Source organism: Bos indicus, chromosome 25 (genome assembly GCF_029378745.1).
Source record: "Bos indicus isolate NIAB-ARS_2022 breed Sahiwal x Tharparkar chromosome 25, NIAB-ARS_B.indTharparkar_mat_pri_1.0, whole genome shotgun sequence".
Taxonomy (NCBI): domain Eukaryota; kingdom Metazoa; phylum Chordata; class Mammalia; order Artiodactyla; family Bovidae; genus Bos; species Bos indicus.
Window position 1 is genome coordinate 14,475,820 of NC_091784.1, and position 14,751 is coordinate 14,490,570.

Here is a 14,751-nt window from a genome sequence, read left to right on the forward strand (position 1 = left end):
AACCAATGTCATTCAAAATATTAACAAAGGGCAAAACCATATGACAATTTTGAAAGATAGGACTTCCCTGGTGGTACAGTGGATAAAAATCCGCCTGCCAATGTAGGGTACATGGGCTTCATCCCCGTCCAGGAAAATTCCACATACCATAGAGCAACTAAGCCTGTGTGCCACGACTACTGAGCCCTCGAGCTCTACAGCCTGTGCTCTGCAACAACAGAAGCCACCACGATGAGAAGCCTACACGTCACAATAAAGAGGAGCCCTCTCTCACTGCAACTAGAGAAAAAGCCTGCATGCAGCAACAAAGACCCAGTGCAGTCAAAATAAATACATAAAATTAAATGTAAAAAAATTAAAGAGGCAGAAAGAGTATCTGAAAATATCCAACATCTATTCATGATACAAAATCTTAGCAAACTGGAAATGGAGGGGAACTTTCTCAACCTGAAAAAAAGACTTTTATGAACAACCTAACAATCATAGATCAAGGGGCAATACTGAGCTAATATTGTAAGCAAGGAAAGGATATCTACTCTTCCCACTTTAACAATATACTAAAGGTGCTAGTTGGTGCAATAAAGCAAGAAAAAGATAAAAGACACAAAGATTGGAAAAGAGATAAAACTGTTATTAGTATGCCAACATGCCTGCATAAATGAAAAACCCTGCAGAATATTAAGAAAAAACCCAACCTATCAGAGTAAGCAAATTTTAAAAGGCTGAAGGGATATAAGATCAATATATAGAGAGAGACTTCAATATATATATTAAAGAATTAATTATATATCCATATAGAAGCAGCAATTTGAAAATGAAACAAACAATTCTACTTATGATTACATAAATAATATAAATATTTAGGGGAAAATGAACATAACTACTGAGCCCAGATGCTCTAGAGCACGTGCTCCACAAGAGAAGCCCATACACTGCAACTAGAGAAAGCCTGCATGTCCCAACGAAGATCCAGCACAGAAAAACAATTTTTTTAATTCTTTTTTGTGGAATACAAAGGATCTAGAATAGCCAAAACAATACAAAAAAGAACAACTGTTGGCGGGTTTATGCTACCTGATTTTGAAACTGAAAGTCACTCGGTTGTGTCCAACTCTTTGCAACCCCATGGACTGTATACAGTCCATGAATTCTCCAGGCCAGAATACTGGAGTGGGAAGCCGTTCCTTTCTCCAGGGGATCTACCCAACCCAGGAATCGAACCCAGTCTCCCACATTGCAGGCAGAGTCTTTAGCAGCTGAGCCACAAGGGAATCCCAAGAATACTGGAGTGGGTAGCCTATCCCTTCTCCAGTGGCTTGTCCCGACCCAGGAATCGAACCGGGGTCTCCTTGCAGGTGGATTCTTTACCAACTGAGTTATCAGGAAAGCTTACTATAAAGTCACAAATAAGAAAGCGTGGTATTGGCATAAGAACAGGTATAAATATGAGTGGAACAGAAGGATCTAGAAATAGACCTAGACATACATGGTCAATTTATTTTTGACAAAAGTGCCAAGTCAATTTAAAAGGAAAGAAAAGTCTTTTTAACAAATGTTGCCAGAACAACTAGATGCCCATACGGAAAAAAATAAACCCTGACTCCTATCTCATACAAAATTCATTTGAAATGGCTCAAGGTTAAATGTAAAAGCTAAAACTATAAACCTTCCAGAAGACAGGTTTCTAGAAAATTACTGCAACCTTAGGTACGCAGAGTTTAGGGACAGGGAAAAACCCAGCAACCATTAAAAACAATTATTAACAGGACTTCATCAGCATTAAAAAATCTGCTCATCAAAATACATCACTAAAAAAATGAATACACTACCCCAAACTCAAATAAAATGTACTTGCAGCACAAATATTTGACAGAGGATGTGTGGATCCAGAATATATAAAAGAACTCCTACAAATCTACAGTAAAAAGAGGCAAGAGACTTATGTATCTACCTCACACAGAAGATATCTGAATGGTTAGGAAGCACACAAAAAGGTGGTTAACCAAAGAAATGCAAATTAAAATCACAATGCAATACCATCTCTTATCTTCTTGAATGGCTAAAAAAGACTGATAATACGAAGTGTTGCCAAGGATGTGGAACAACTGGAATGTTCATATAACCTTCCAGCTAGGGGAGTACAAAATGGAGCATCCACCTTGGACAACTGTTTGGCAGCTCCTATAAAATTTAACATACACATATCCTAAGAACCAACAATTCTAACCTTAGATATTTACTCAAGAGAAATGAAAACACAAAAATTTTTTTTACAGAAATGTTCATAGCAGCCTGATTTATAACAGTCCCACCTGGAAACAAAACACATGTCCACCAACAGATGAAAAAGCAAATACTGTATATTTATACAATGAAATACTACTGAAAATAAAAATTAATGAACTCTTGATACATACAACACTAAGGGTGAATTTCAAAAAGATGTTAAGTGAAAGAAGCCAACTACAACACTGAGTGATTACATTCTTTATAAATTCCAAGAATAATCAAAATTAATCCACAGTGATAGAAATTTGAAATCGTTGCTTAGGATAGTGGGGGCTTGGAGTTGTTTAAAAAGGGACACAACAAAAATTTGAGGTGGGAGATAGAAATGTTCTAACATCTTGCTTTGAGTGGTGGTCACATGGGTATATATAACTATTAAAACTCTGAACTAGTAAGTATTTTAGATTTGCACATTTTATCATATGTTAATTATACCTCAATTTTAAAAATCGCTAAAAAAACTGTTTTAAAAGTATGGAAGGCAATCCAAAATATTAACAGAGATTGCTTCTGGGAGGTGGGATTATGGCTAATTTTTTCTTTGCTGATTCACTTTTCTCATCTTTATAATTTTCTATACTGAACTCCCCCTTCTCCCCCACCATCACTTTCTATGGTATTTATGTTTTATAGTTTCACAAAGACCCTAAAATGTCGCCAGTATTCATCTTCTGAAAGTACTATAGGATTACAGGTAAGTAACAGAAGTGTATGTCGAGCTCTCCTTCCACAGCGGGCATGTGGTTTGGTGTCTATGTGGGACACAGAAGGGGCTCAGAAGCTCAGCCAGAAGCACCGTGGCAGTCTGGGGAGAGGAAGAGGTCCGACGTGGGAGAGTTCAGCTCTGACCCCGGCTCACTCACTGAGTGGTGGCCAAGTCACGGAGCCCCTGTTTCTTCACTCCTAAGATGGGAATAAGATATATCCCCTTTTCTGCCTCACTGGGGTTTTGTGGGTGTTAGCTGAAATGGTCTATACAGCACAGAAATAATTAAGGGAGTAGTAACTTCTGATATTATGTGAAAAGTCAGAAAAAGCCTTTCTCACAAGTCAGATTTACTACTCTTAGTCCCACGAGAAACAAGTAAGAATTTTGCTAGGACGACGCAAAGCTCTCCAAACCAACAGTAAAGAACTCTTACCTGTTGGCGTGGTAATGGTGATTCTGCAAACTGTAGGAGCCACACTGCGTGTTTAGCCGCTTTGGCTCAACCTCCTTCCAACTATCTTCTGTCCACTTTCTCTTCATCTGCTTCTCCTCTCGTTTTTTCCCGACATAGTCAGCGTAGGTCTGGATGCGATAGCTCTCTGCATACTTGCTGGTATTGACAGCTACAAGGAAAAGAAAAAGTCCTTAACAAAAGGTCTGGCCTGGCCCCAGGATGTCGGAAAAGTGGCTTGAGGTCGTCAAAGGAACCCTGAGGTCAGGTCTGCCGTTTAGAAGCCAGGTGGCCTTGGGAACATCCCACAGCTCTCCCCATCTGGGTCTCCTCACCTGGAGAAGAGAGTCCTGCTCCCCAGACTCCCTTACAGTGTGAAAGTGCTCTATAAACTACACAGAACCAGAAAAATGTAAGCAAGACATTAATTTTCAGAATATCTGCAGGTAACATCACTGCCAGAAAATGAAAAACAAAACCAAACCAAGGGAAAACTGTTGTGAAAATAAAGATGACAAGAAAAGCCATCTGGACAGCAGTGTTGGCCCCCGCAGGTCTACCGCATGCCTGTGCCTGGTGCTCTGCACACGTGATGTCTAACCTCACAGCATACGTGCAAGGGAGAAGTCACCTTTGCTGAATATAAGCAAGCTGGGGCACTGAGGCGGGGGGCTGCCGCAGGCCACACTGCACCAGCACCAAGGGAGGCAATCCAGGCTGCTTGGACCCTAAGGCCAGGGCCCTTCTCAAAGTTCTGCGCTTCACTCTGGACTCTGCAGATTCAAGACAGTCCCACAATATTTGAGACCTGCCTCTTCTCTTTCTCTTCTTAAAGCCTGCTAATTCTCTGTAATGTGCTTCTGGCAGGAGGTCTTGAGAGCCAGAGCTTGTTCCCTTTTTAGTATTAATGGGTGATAAGGCCAGGACTGTCTTCCTGCCTCTTTCTCGGAGGCTGGGGGCTGGAACATGGGAGTGGCCTGGGAGTGAGGACCCACAAAAACCGTGTGGATGGGCCCCTTGTGCTGCTCTGGCTTCTGCAGTGTGAGCAAACATTCCCTGCCCACTGGTTATTACCTCCACTAGCAGCGAGACAGTAAGGGCTGGGCCGTGCTGGCAGGGAGCTGCAGGAGCAGACCTGGGGCCTGTGCTGCTGGAAAAGCACCATGATGTCTGAAATAGTCTGTGTACCCACTTTCAGCAACTTCTTGGTACAGAGTGAAGGAAGTGAATGTTAGTTGCTCAGTCATATCTTACTCTTTGCAACCCCATGGACTGTAGCCCACCAGGCTCCTCTGTCCATGGGAGTTCTCCAGGCAAGAATACTGGAGTGGGTTGCCATGCCCTTCTCCAGGGAATCTTCCTGACCCAGGGATTGAACTGGGGTCTCCCGAGTTGCAGGTGGATTCTTCACTGTCTGAGCCATGTACAGAGTGGTTCCCAGTAAATATTATGTGAATGAATGTAGCAAGTGATGATGGACACATCAGAACTGGACAAGGGACTCCAGTACTCGAGGGACCTTGAACCGCAGGGACAGACACCTAGATGAGATGCAGATACCCCCTGCATATCTGACGCACCCAGCTTCACTCCAAGCAGACTGGATTTGCCTAAAACTCCTCAGCACAATAGTAGTTTATAGAATGTCATGCCTTAAATGCTTAGCCATCTGAAGAGCAAAAGCAAAATAAAACAACAAGAAGAAAAATACAGAAAGACTCCCACTCTTTATTTCAAGTTTTTTTTTTTTAATTAAGAAGTTTGCTGTACTTTTCAAATATTCACTCTAGAGTTAAAGAGGGGTAGGGTTGGGGGAGGAACAAACCCTAAAGGTGTTAAAAAACTTTCACACTGTCCCAAGGAGGTAGAGTGAGTTAGTGAAATGTGAGCTCAAACAGCATGCTCTGACTCACTCACAAGGAGATAAACAGAAAGCAATCAGTTCTGCAGATATGCTATCGACCAAAGTCACTCAGATCAGAGAATTGCAGAAACAGTATCCTTTGCTGAAAATCCTATTCCTCGGGACAGTGACTTTTCTAGCTTCCCAAGGACTGCACATCTGACTTTCTCAGCTCGTTCATCTAACTGCCCCACAATCTGTACATCCAACCAACATCATCCATCCATGCCTCCACCCAGCAGTTGCTCACTAAGTGTCTATCCATCCCAGGGACCATGCTAGACATCTGGTAGAACAAGACACAGTCTCCACCTCTCGAGCCCACCTTCTCCCAGGCAAGCTTTATGCAGAGTTATGGAAGCCGGAGACTACCCACTATATAAGAGGTTCACCTCTCAGTGCGATGGATAATGTAAACCCACAGATTCTACATGCTTATTCTGTACCGGTCATTGGCAAGTGAGCATCTGCTGGATTTTCCTCTTTAGGTTTCACTCCTTACTCAGGCAGGTTTATTCTGAAGCGTGTCCCCAAGGGAAGACATCTGCCGCAATACCTCTCTCGAGTTTAGTTTGGATTACCGAGTCAAAGAGGAGGCTTGAGTCAACATTCCCCATGAAAGCAAAGGTGATGATAAGGTCATAAAGGAGCCAAGATGATCTACTTAACAGCATCTGACTGTTTCCAGTAATTTAGGTCCCAGCCCCACGGACAAATGCTTCAAAAGCTCCCTGACCACGATGGGGAATTTATCTGAGCACATTTGGAACGAGGAGCGCTTAAAGGGGGAAACAAATAACAATCCCCTTTTCACTGCTGGCCTTCACATGGCAATAATTTACCAGCATTCCTTCAAGTCCCAGCAGCTTTGCAGCTCTCGGCCTTTAATCTGGAAGCCAGCTCTGGCGCAGAGCCACCCCTCTAATGGATGAATCAGCAAAATGAATTGGCTGTCAGCTGCGTCCTTCACTGATTCCAGCTTGCCTGTCAGAAGTGGCGTGGAGCGGGAGGCTTGGTAACACAAACCTTTTCCAAATTTGTCAGGGAAATGATTCAAGGCCATCTTTCGGCCATGCCACTCTGTTGAAGCCGCTGCAAAACCAAACACGGTGAGGGCCCTCCCCGGCTCCCTGTGGGTGAACAAGAGCACCTCCTCTCCCGCAGACTTCACCCACCCACAGCTTCACTGAGCCGGGCGCCCTGTCTCGAAGCATTTAATCTTCACAACCACCCCACAGGGAAGAGACGTTCTAGTCATCACACAGATAAAGAGGTTGAACATCCGAGGAGCCAAGCATGTCTGCTTACAGTCTTGTAGAACAAGAGACAAAGCTGGTTTGGAACCAACATGTGAGCTTTTTAAAAAATATAACATTGCCACAAGTCTGACATATATTTGTGTATTTATGTGTCCATTTAGATTGAGGATTATCTCATAAAATGCTTCCTTGAAGAGGACTTTTAAAGAACTACTTACAATGTTTAGATTTTTTTTTTTCTAAAAATGTAGAACCTTCCACTATTATCAAGCAAAAGATCTCTCCAACTAGGTTGAGAGCTACATTACGTTCACAAGAAGACTTAGCATAAGACATAGAGACCTTCCTAAATTGATCTACAGATGTCATGCAACTCCAATTTTTAAAATTCCATTTTAATAAAAACACAAAAAAATGTTAAAGAGATTAAGAAAAATCTCAGCAGAACACTGAGCAGCAGTAGCCGGGACTGGGGGGATGAGGTCAACCACCCAGGAGGCGAGGGAGTTCTGGGAGTGATGCAACTGCCCTCTGTGTCTTGACTGCGGTGGAGGTTACACGAAGGTGTGCATTTGTTAAAACAAAGACCTGGCCAAGAGAACAGTGGATGTGTATTTCATGGTATATAAATTACATCTCAATCATTCTGTGGAATTTGAAAGGTCTGATTCCAAATTTTAAATGGAAGACAAATGGGCCAATAATAGCCCAAACGTTTCTGAAGAAGAATAAGAAAGGGGGACTTCCCTGGCTAGCTGAAAAGCTTATTGTAAACCCGCAGTACTTAAGACAGTGCCGTAATGGTACAGAGATCAACAAACTGACCAATGGTACAGAAGAGCCTAGAAACAGATCTAGGCATCTACGAAACTCTGATATCTGACAGAGGCAGCCTGACAGCATGCAAAAGGAAAAGCAGGAAAAACTGTTCATCCACGGGAAAAAAACTGGATTCTTACTCACACCAGGCCAAAAAATCAACTCCAGATGGATGAAGCACTTAAATGTCAAAAGCAAACTTTGAAAACTTGAAAAGAAAATAGAAGTGAATATCTCTTCCTGAGCTTGAAGTAGGAAAGAATTTATGAAGATACAAAAAAATGTTAAGCATAAAGAAAAGATCAGTAAGTTTGGCTACATTAATATGAAAACTTGTGTCCATCAGAAGATACTCTGAAGAGGGCAAAGACAATCTACATGCTGGGAGGAGATATTTCTAACATGTGCAACTGATGGAGGATTAGCACCACAATACATAAAAACGCCTACAGATCAGTAAGAGAGGACCCAACAGAAAAATGGGCAAAAGACACAAAAAGCACACCAGTCATTTCACAGAAAAGGGAGCATAAAATGCCAATAATTATATACAGGAGTTGCTCAACCTCAGGCAAAGGCAAATTACGAGCACTTAAATAAGGTGTCATTTTGTAGATTTGTAGAGGGAGAAGGAGGGCGGGGGGGTGGAGAAGGCAGGGGGAACAGGAGACAGAGGGGGAAGAGGGGAGAGCGAGAGTGAGTCTGAGGGCTAGAGAAGCACAGAGCATCAAAAAGGCAAGAAAAGGATCAACATGACTTTTATGAGAGTGGTTCCCCATTTGCACGCTCCCCCACCAGGAATCAGGGGTTTGGGATGTGGAGGAATAACAGATTCTTGTTATAATTTATTACCGGTATTTTAGCTCTTCTGGTTGAGTAGTGGTTTCACAGATGTTCACTACATTGTAAACAAATTGGTTAGGTTTTCTCTTGTATACTCGGTCCAACCCCTAAGGGCCGTTTCTGAGACTAAGTTTGAAGGTCTCTTGTAGGAGGTAAGAGTTTCTCCAGTTTCAATGTCTCCGGTGATAAGGAGGTGTCCCTGAATGGTTGGAGTGCTGTAGACAAGCATGGGGTGCTGACACATCGGGCTTCTCAGACCTTCCCCGGGGAAGCTGAGGACACTTGTGAAGGCTGTTATCAAGCTGCTGCAATCATTTTATTGCAGCAATGGCTAGGAGGGGCGGCAGGGGGGAAGCATTAGGAAACTTCAAAAGCACTTACCACTATTAGCCCTGCCTTTTCTGCAGTGGCTACCCTCAGCCAACATTAGGTTCTCAGTCAGTTTCTAAGGGAATTACCTATATGCTTATCCATCCGCTAGTTAAGAGAAAGGGAACTATTTACTGGTTACTTATTCTGCCAGGTATGGAAAAATCCTGTAAGGATTATCCTGACTTTATAGATAAGGACACTGAAGCTCAGAAGAAGTGATGGGTTCAAGGTCCCGAAGATGACAAGTTTTGGGATCTAAACCAAAGCTGCATTCTTTTCACGACACCACGCGCACTGGAAGGGTCCCAGACCATGTCACTTGGAGTTAACACAGGCAGGCGCCTCTGTCTGCGAGAGCCTCAGAGTCCGGCCACCTCTCCATACAACAGAGTTGTGTACAAAGCAGAAGGAATCGCTCTGTGATAACCTGGTATGTTCACCTCCCACCAGAAGTGATGCGTGCTGAGAGTGACCTCTGCCAGCTTTGCAGACCTGGACCCCCCACCCCACCCGCCAACGTGTGCTTTAATGCTTGACGGTGCCCGCTTCCAATGCCCTTCTCGGCCTCTCCTGATGCCCCCTCAGCCGCCAGCCTGGGGCCCTGCACCACTGTGTCCTCATTCTGGGCTTTCAACCCGCGCCAGGAGGGCGCCCGATACCGCTCTGTGTTTGCTTGCTTATTTACATGAGAACATACAGGACTGAGAAGTTTTCTCATGTTCTACACAATTTGATCCAGTTTGGGTTTTCAACAGCATGACCATTTCCCCACTTTTACCAGCGAGAGAATGGATGGGTTTACCCTGGATTCTCAAGGAGACAGCCAACTTTATAAAAAAAAGTGTGTGCAAGCTCAGTCATGTCCTAGTCTTTGCGACCCTATGGACTGTATAGCCTGCCAGGCTCCTCTGTCCATGGGATTCTCCAGGCAAGAATACTGAGTAGGTAGCCATTTCCTTCTCCAGGGGATCTTCCTGACCCAGGGATCGAACCCACTTCTCCTTTGTCTCCTGCATTGGCAGGGAGGTTCTTTACCACTGAGCCACCTGGGAAGGCCTTTACAAAAACACTCAACCCTAATAATGGTCAGCTGGAACATTTGCCTACGTTCAAAAAAATGATCCTGGGTGTACTTCCCCTCAACCCGTCTAAGGAACTGGGAAGATAAGGTGCTTGCAGGACTTGGCGCTCTGTCAGAAGCAAGTGCAGTACAGCTATTTCCAGGGTGTCCAACAGGTGAGAGTGGGCAGTCACCCAAGACACAAACAGCCTTGTTTTACCCTCGCCAGTCCATCCTCGTCTGTAAAACCTGCAGAGTCTTCAAGATAAAGTGCCAGCCTGTGAGAGCACGTCAGGGCGTTTAACTCAGTGCAGCCTCCCTCAACTCTGACTTCTTCCCACGTGTGTTCCCAACGAGGCCAGGCGCTCTGCGAGGAAAGGGACAGTACTTTACTCATCTGTAGCGCCTGGGTTCTCCCATGCTACTCTGGCAGGAATTTAAACGAAGATTATGAAGGGAGGGAAGAAGCACAGCTTTTGTATCTGTTGGCAGCTTGTTTCAAGAGAAGAAAGCCAGAACCAGGACATATATTCATGTCTTCAGTTAAAAGTTCCATGACGAAGGCTGATTCAGGGGACAAAGAGTCCTGCGCTGGACACAAGGGGAGTGAACTCTGACTCTGAAGGGCTGGCTCTCGGGGCAGTGGCAGCCCACGCACGTCACCACCCCTGAGCCTCACAGCAACATTGGGAAACAGATGGTGATGGCCCTTGGCGAGGCCAACGCACCTACCCCGGACACAGAGTTAGGACCCAGCACCCGTGATTCCTTGTCCGTTGTTCCTCATACAGTGCCTACTCACCCAATGAAGGGTTTCTATTTGTTGCTTGCTTTTAAAGCACTAAGGCTAGGGACTTCCCTGGCGGTCCAGTTAGGACTCCACGCTTCCACTGCTGAGAGTCTGCGTTCGATCCCTGGTTGGGACACAGAGATCCCACAAGCCTTGCGGTGCAGCCAAAAAAAAAAAAAAAAAAAAGAAATAGAATAAAAAATAAAGTACTAAGGCTAAAGAATGAATACTAAGGCACGTGAATAAGATGCAAGCCCTGTAACAGAGGACATAATGGAGTAAGAGGTGGGGACAGGGGCTGGTGGTCGGTCTCTCCTCGTGGTCCAATCACTAAGGCTCCCCACTCCCAATGTAGGGCGCCTGGGTTTGATTCCTGGTCAGGGAACTACACCCTGAATGTCACAACTAAGACCAGCACAACCAATTAAATAGATAAATATTAAAAAAAAAAAAAGAGGCAGAGGGGCACTGGTTTCATCCACCTCTGCTTTCCCCCGTCCTCCATCGCAGCACCCGACATGAGACACTCAGGAAAGAAATGGACTAGGACCAGGGAAACAGGCTCAGGTCACGATGCTTGAAAACTTGTGAAGGGCAGAGTGTGAGAGAAAGAGCAGCTGAGCGCTCACAGAACCAGGCTTGTGCCCCACCACACTGGGTCCTCGGCACCGTAAGGGCGGGCACTGGGAGCCCCATCAAAACTCGATGGGCACCAGAGAGGAAGTGGGTCCCGTCCCGGTTCCGCCACCTATGAGCCCGCCTACTCTGTGCTCCTCCACGTCACCCTCTCATCCTGCCGTGGCTCCCACAGTGCCTTTCACCTCACAGTCTCTAATGAAAGCCAAGCAAGTGGAGAAGAAAACACTTTCCACAAACCAGACGAATGCTGACGTGTAGATATGGCGACATTTATTTGAAATCTACACAGAGGGAGGCCATGAAGTCAAGTGGGAAAAACCACAGGTTCTGAGGCCGCAGAGGCCTGGGTTCAAATTCTGCACAAATATTGACTTGCCTGAGGCCAGTCACCGGGCCTCCCTGGGCTTCCCTCTCTATCCGTCCAATGGGGCCCATTTACCATCTCAGAAAAAGCTATCAGGAAGGGCAGCGCTCTCAGCACAGGGCCTACCACACAGCAGCTGCTGAATTAATGAGGCTGCTGTGGATAAACCAGAGTTCAGACTAAAAGAACTGTGTCTAAAGCATCCTACAGAGACACAGATGCAGCAAGCTGCAGCTCATCACACGCGGAGGGCTGGAAGTGAGGCGGCCTCACACACCCAAGTCTGCAACAGCTCGTGCAATAGCTCTATTGTCTAGAATTGGTGTCTTTTCCATGTAAAAAAAAACAAGAAAATAAAGTAGATTATACAGGAACCCATACATCAACCATACGGGACAAGTGTGAGATCAGAAAGTCTGAACCATAATTTTAAAAAACTGAAGCAACCAAAATTAGTCAATTAATTTTCACTAACTCTCCTGGCGACACCACAGTCTGCTTCTGAAACGTGCATCTCATTCATTCACTCCACAAACACCAGTTCCCAGTTCTGTGTCAGGCACCGGGGCATGATGGAAGGGGACTTATGATCCCCTCGCAAAAGAAGCTCACAATCTGGAGGAGGAGGAAAGGAAAGGAATGGACTGGCAGGGGAGCACCGGGGAGGCAGGGCTCTAGGTGAGGAATAAAGATTTCAGCACAAGGAGCAAAAGGTTGACAGTGAGGAAGAGGCCACCGCTTAAGTTCCCAGCTCCCAGGGCCTCTGCCAACTGCCTCTGCATTCACTGAATGGCATCGCCAAGAAGCACTGCTTCTATGAACCAGCCTGGGGGTGGCGGGTGAGGGGCTGGGGAGAGGTTCTTTTCTTTTCATGGTTCCTAGCTGAAAAGTCAATTAAAAATAAATAAAGCCACCCTTTATTGAGTGCTTACTACATATAAGCACTCTGCTGACTGCTTTACAAACAAATATATTTAGCTCCTGCTTGTTCATTTATTCGCCCTTCCACCTGTGCGTGAATACAGACACTGAACTCTCACTTGTTCATTTATTCATCTATCCATTCATTGATGAACAAACACATCATCTTCTATGCCTGGGCCACTGGGGCTGAATCGGAGATCCGGTCCTTGTATTTGCTGGGAGGGCAGGACAGGGCACAGAGCCCCACATGTGCTGAGGGTTAGAAAAGCGCTCTGGAGTTTCCAGTGGAGCGCTAGCTAGTCAAGCCTGGGACACAGGGACCGTTTCTCTAAGAAAAAGACACTCTGGCTTTCCTGAGACTGAAGGTGAGAGATCAGCCAGTGTAAAAGACACTAGGGACGGGGAAGGGCGTTCCAGGCAGGAGGAGCACGGAGCGACCGACCTGATGAGAAGACACGGTCGGATGGAGGAACCGAAACACGACGTTAACAGTGGAGACTGCAGAGGGAGCGGGGAGGACCTGCAGTGAAGCCGGGTGATGGGCACCCCACACCACACGAAGCAGGACCCACAGTCTGGCTTCAGGCACCTGGAGGGGGTATGAGTGTGAGCTGATGTGTGTCCACAAGGTCACTGCGACCAACGGGGAAAACGGGAGGAATGGAGAAGGCCCGGAGTGAGAAAAGAAGTCCCAGTAGGACACTGAGAAACACTGAGATGCTTACTCACCTTATAGACGGGAGGAGCAGGGCCCGAGGGGGAGGGGGACTAACCTAGGAAGTCCGGGGCTGTGGGGCCCAGGAGGGAAGAGTGGTCAGTGTGCTGGGGACCAGGCAGGAAGACAGGGCCCTGGGGCTTCTGGACACAGAGGTCACCAGGGACCACAGCTGAAGCAGAAGGCAGATGGCGAGGGTGTTGCGTGCAGACTCCTGGGACTTGCAAAAGGGAAGGAGTCACTGGGAGCAAAGGGCACTGGGATCAGGAGTCCTTTTGAAAAGATGGAAAGGATTCCGTAGGTTTTTGGGGTGTTGGAAAGAAGCTGCGGGTGGGCCTGAGGACATGGGCCCATGTGAGGCCTGGGAAAGAGGTGGGGCCCAGAGCATGTGTGGGGGCTACACTTCCGAGTGGAGGGAGGAGTGGGTTAGAGCTTTGTGAAGCCGGGGTAGGAAGCCCCAACTGGAAGCTGGCGGTTTCCTGGGTGGAGGGAGGGGGTCTCCCTGAGTGCCCCGGGGCTGAGGCTGGGAGGACAGAGGGGCAGGAAAGGCCGTGGTGCTGTGACAAGTGTCCAACCAGAGACAGTGGCCTTCTCTGCAGAGTGACCAACTCTCCCATGCTCTTTCTGTCCTCAAAGCAATCCCGCAAGGTGGGCAGGAGCTCTGTTTTCACAGACACAGAAACAGAAGCTCAAAGAGGTTGAGTAACCTGCAGAGGGCCAAGAAAACGATGATTTTATGACGGAGTCAAACAGGAGCAGGTGGAGCTCCAAAAAAGTTTAGAATTGAGAGTCACTTAAAAGAGAGAGAGAGAGAATTTTTTTTTTTTAAAGATAAAACACTTAAAATAGGAAGTTAGGAAGCAATTCCATACTTAGCAGTCCTAACAAACTTGACAGACAGCTGAAAGAGCTGAGGTAATTTGCAACATTCTTCACACTTCTTGGGAAAAAATTAAGGTCGATGTCTCAACTACACAGGAATAATTCAAAGTAAAATCAAAGATCTCCTAGAATGTGCGAAATGGCAGATCCTAAATGTCAGGAACACTGAATAAATTGTACTCTAGGGAAAACAAAATAGTACATGTTTTTAGTTATACTACTTTATAACAGTATCTTTAAGGCCTGCATATATCACAGAGGAGTACAAATAAATAATAATCGTGATTTACAGAAAGGTTACCGTGTTCCAGATGCTATATGAGCTGGAGTCCTAATATATTACCATACAGTCTATAATACCCTAATATATTAACCTTAACACAGACTCTTTCATCTCTAATCCTATCCTCTACAAAACAGCCCTATTTTGAATAAGACCAAACAAGAGACGAAGATGGGTTAAGTCCCCTGCCTGACATCACAGTGCTGAGTGGTGGTGAACAGCCAGTTGTAACCCACTGCTGACACAACCTCCTCCTCCAAGGGCGCCTTCACAGTCTAAAGGCACACAGTGGGTTTTAAATTGCAACAGTATCACTAAAGGAGACCTACCTTTTCTACCCAATCCACTCTGATGCTTCCTATTGTTTCTTTTCTCCCTTCTTTTTAAATTCTGGTGTCAACTAGCACTGATTTCCTGACCCGAAGTTTGAAACAAGCCACAGCTCATTG

General features: G+C 45.7%; 1 protein-coding gene across 8 annotated transcripts in view; it reads right to left on the reverse strand.

Annotated features, from left to right (window-relative positions):
* Nucleotides 1-14,751, reverse strand: part of PARN (poly(A)-specific ribonuclease) — a 179,348-nt gene that overhangs the window by 51,037 nt on the left and 113,560 nt on the right. For all 8 annotated transcript variants that reach the window (XR_011564032.1, XM_070779701.1, XM_019987931.2 and 5 more), the window contains one exon: nucleotides 3,432-3,621. Coding sequence is in view for 7 of the 8 variants with exons in the window: in XM_070779701.1 (XP_070635802.1) it covers nucleotides 3,432-3,621 (190 nt within the window). In the remaining variant the exon portion in view is untranslated. The remainder of the gene's footprint in view (nucleotides 1-3,431; nucleotides 3,622-14,751) is intronic.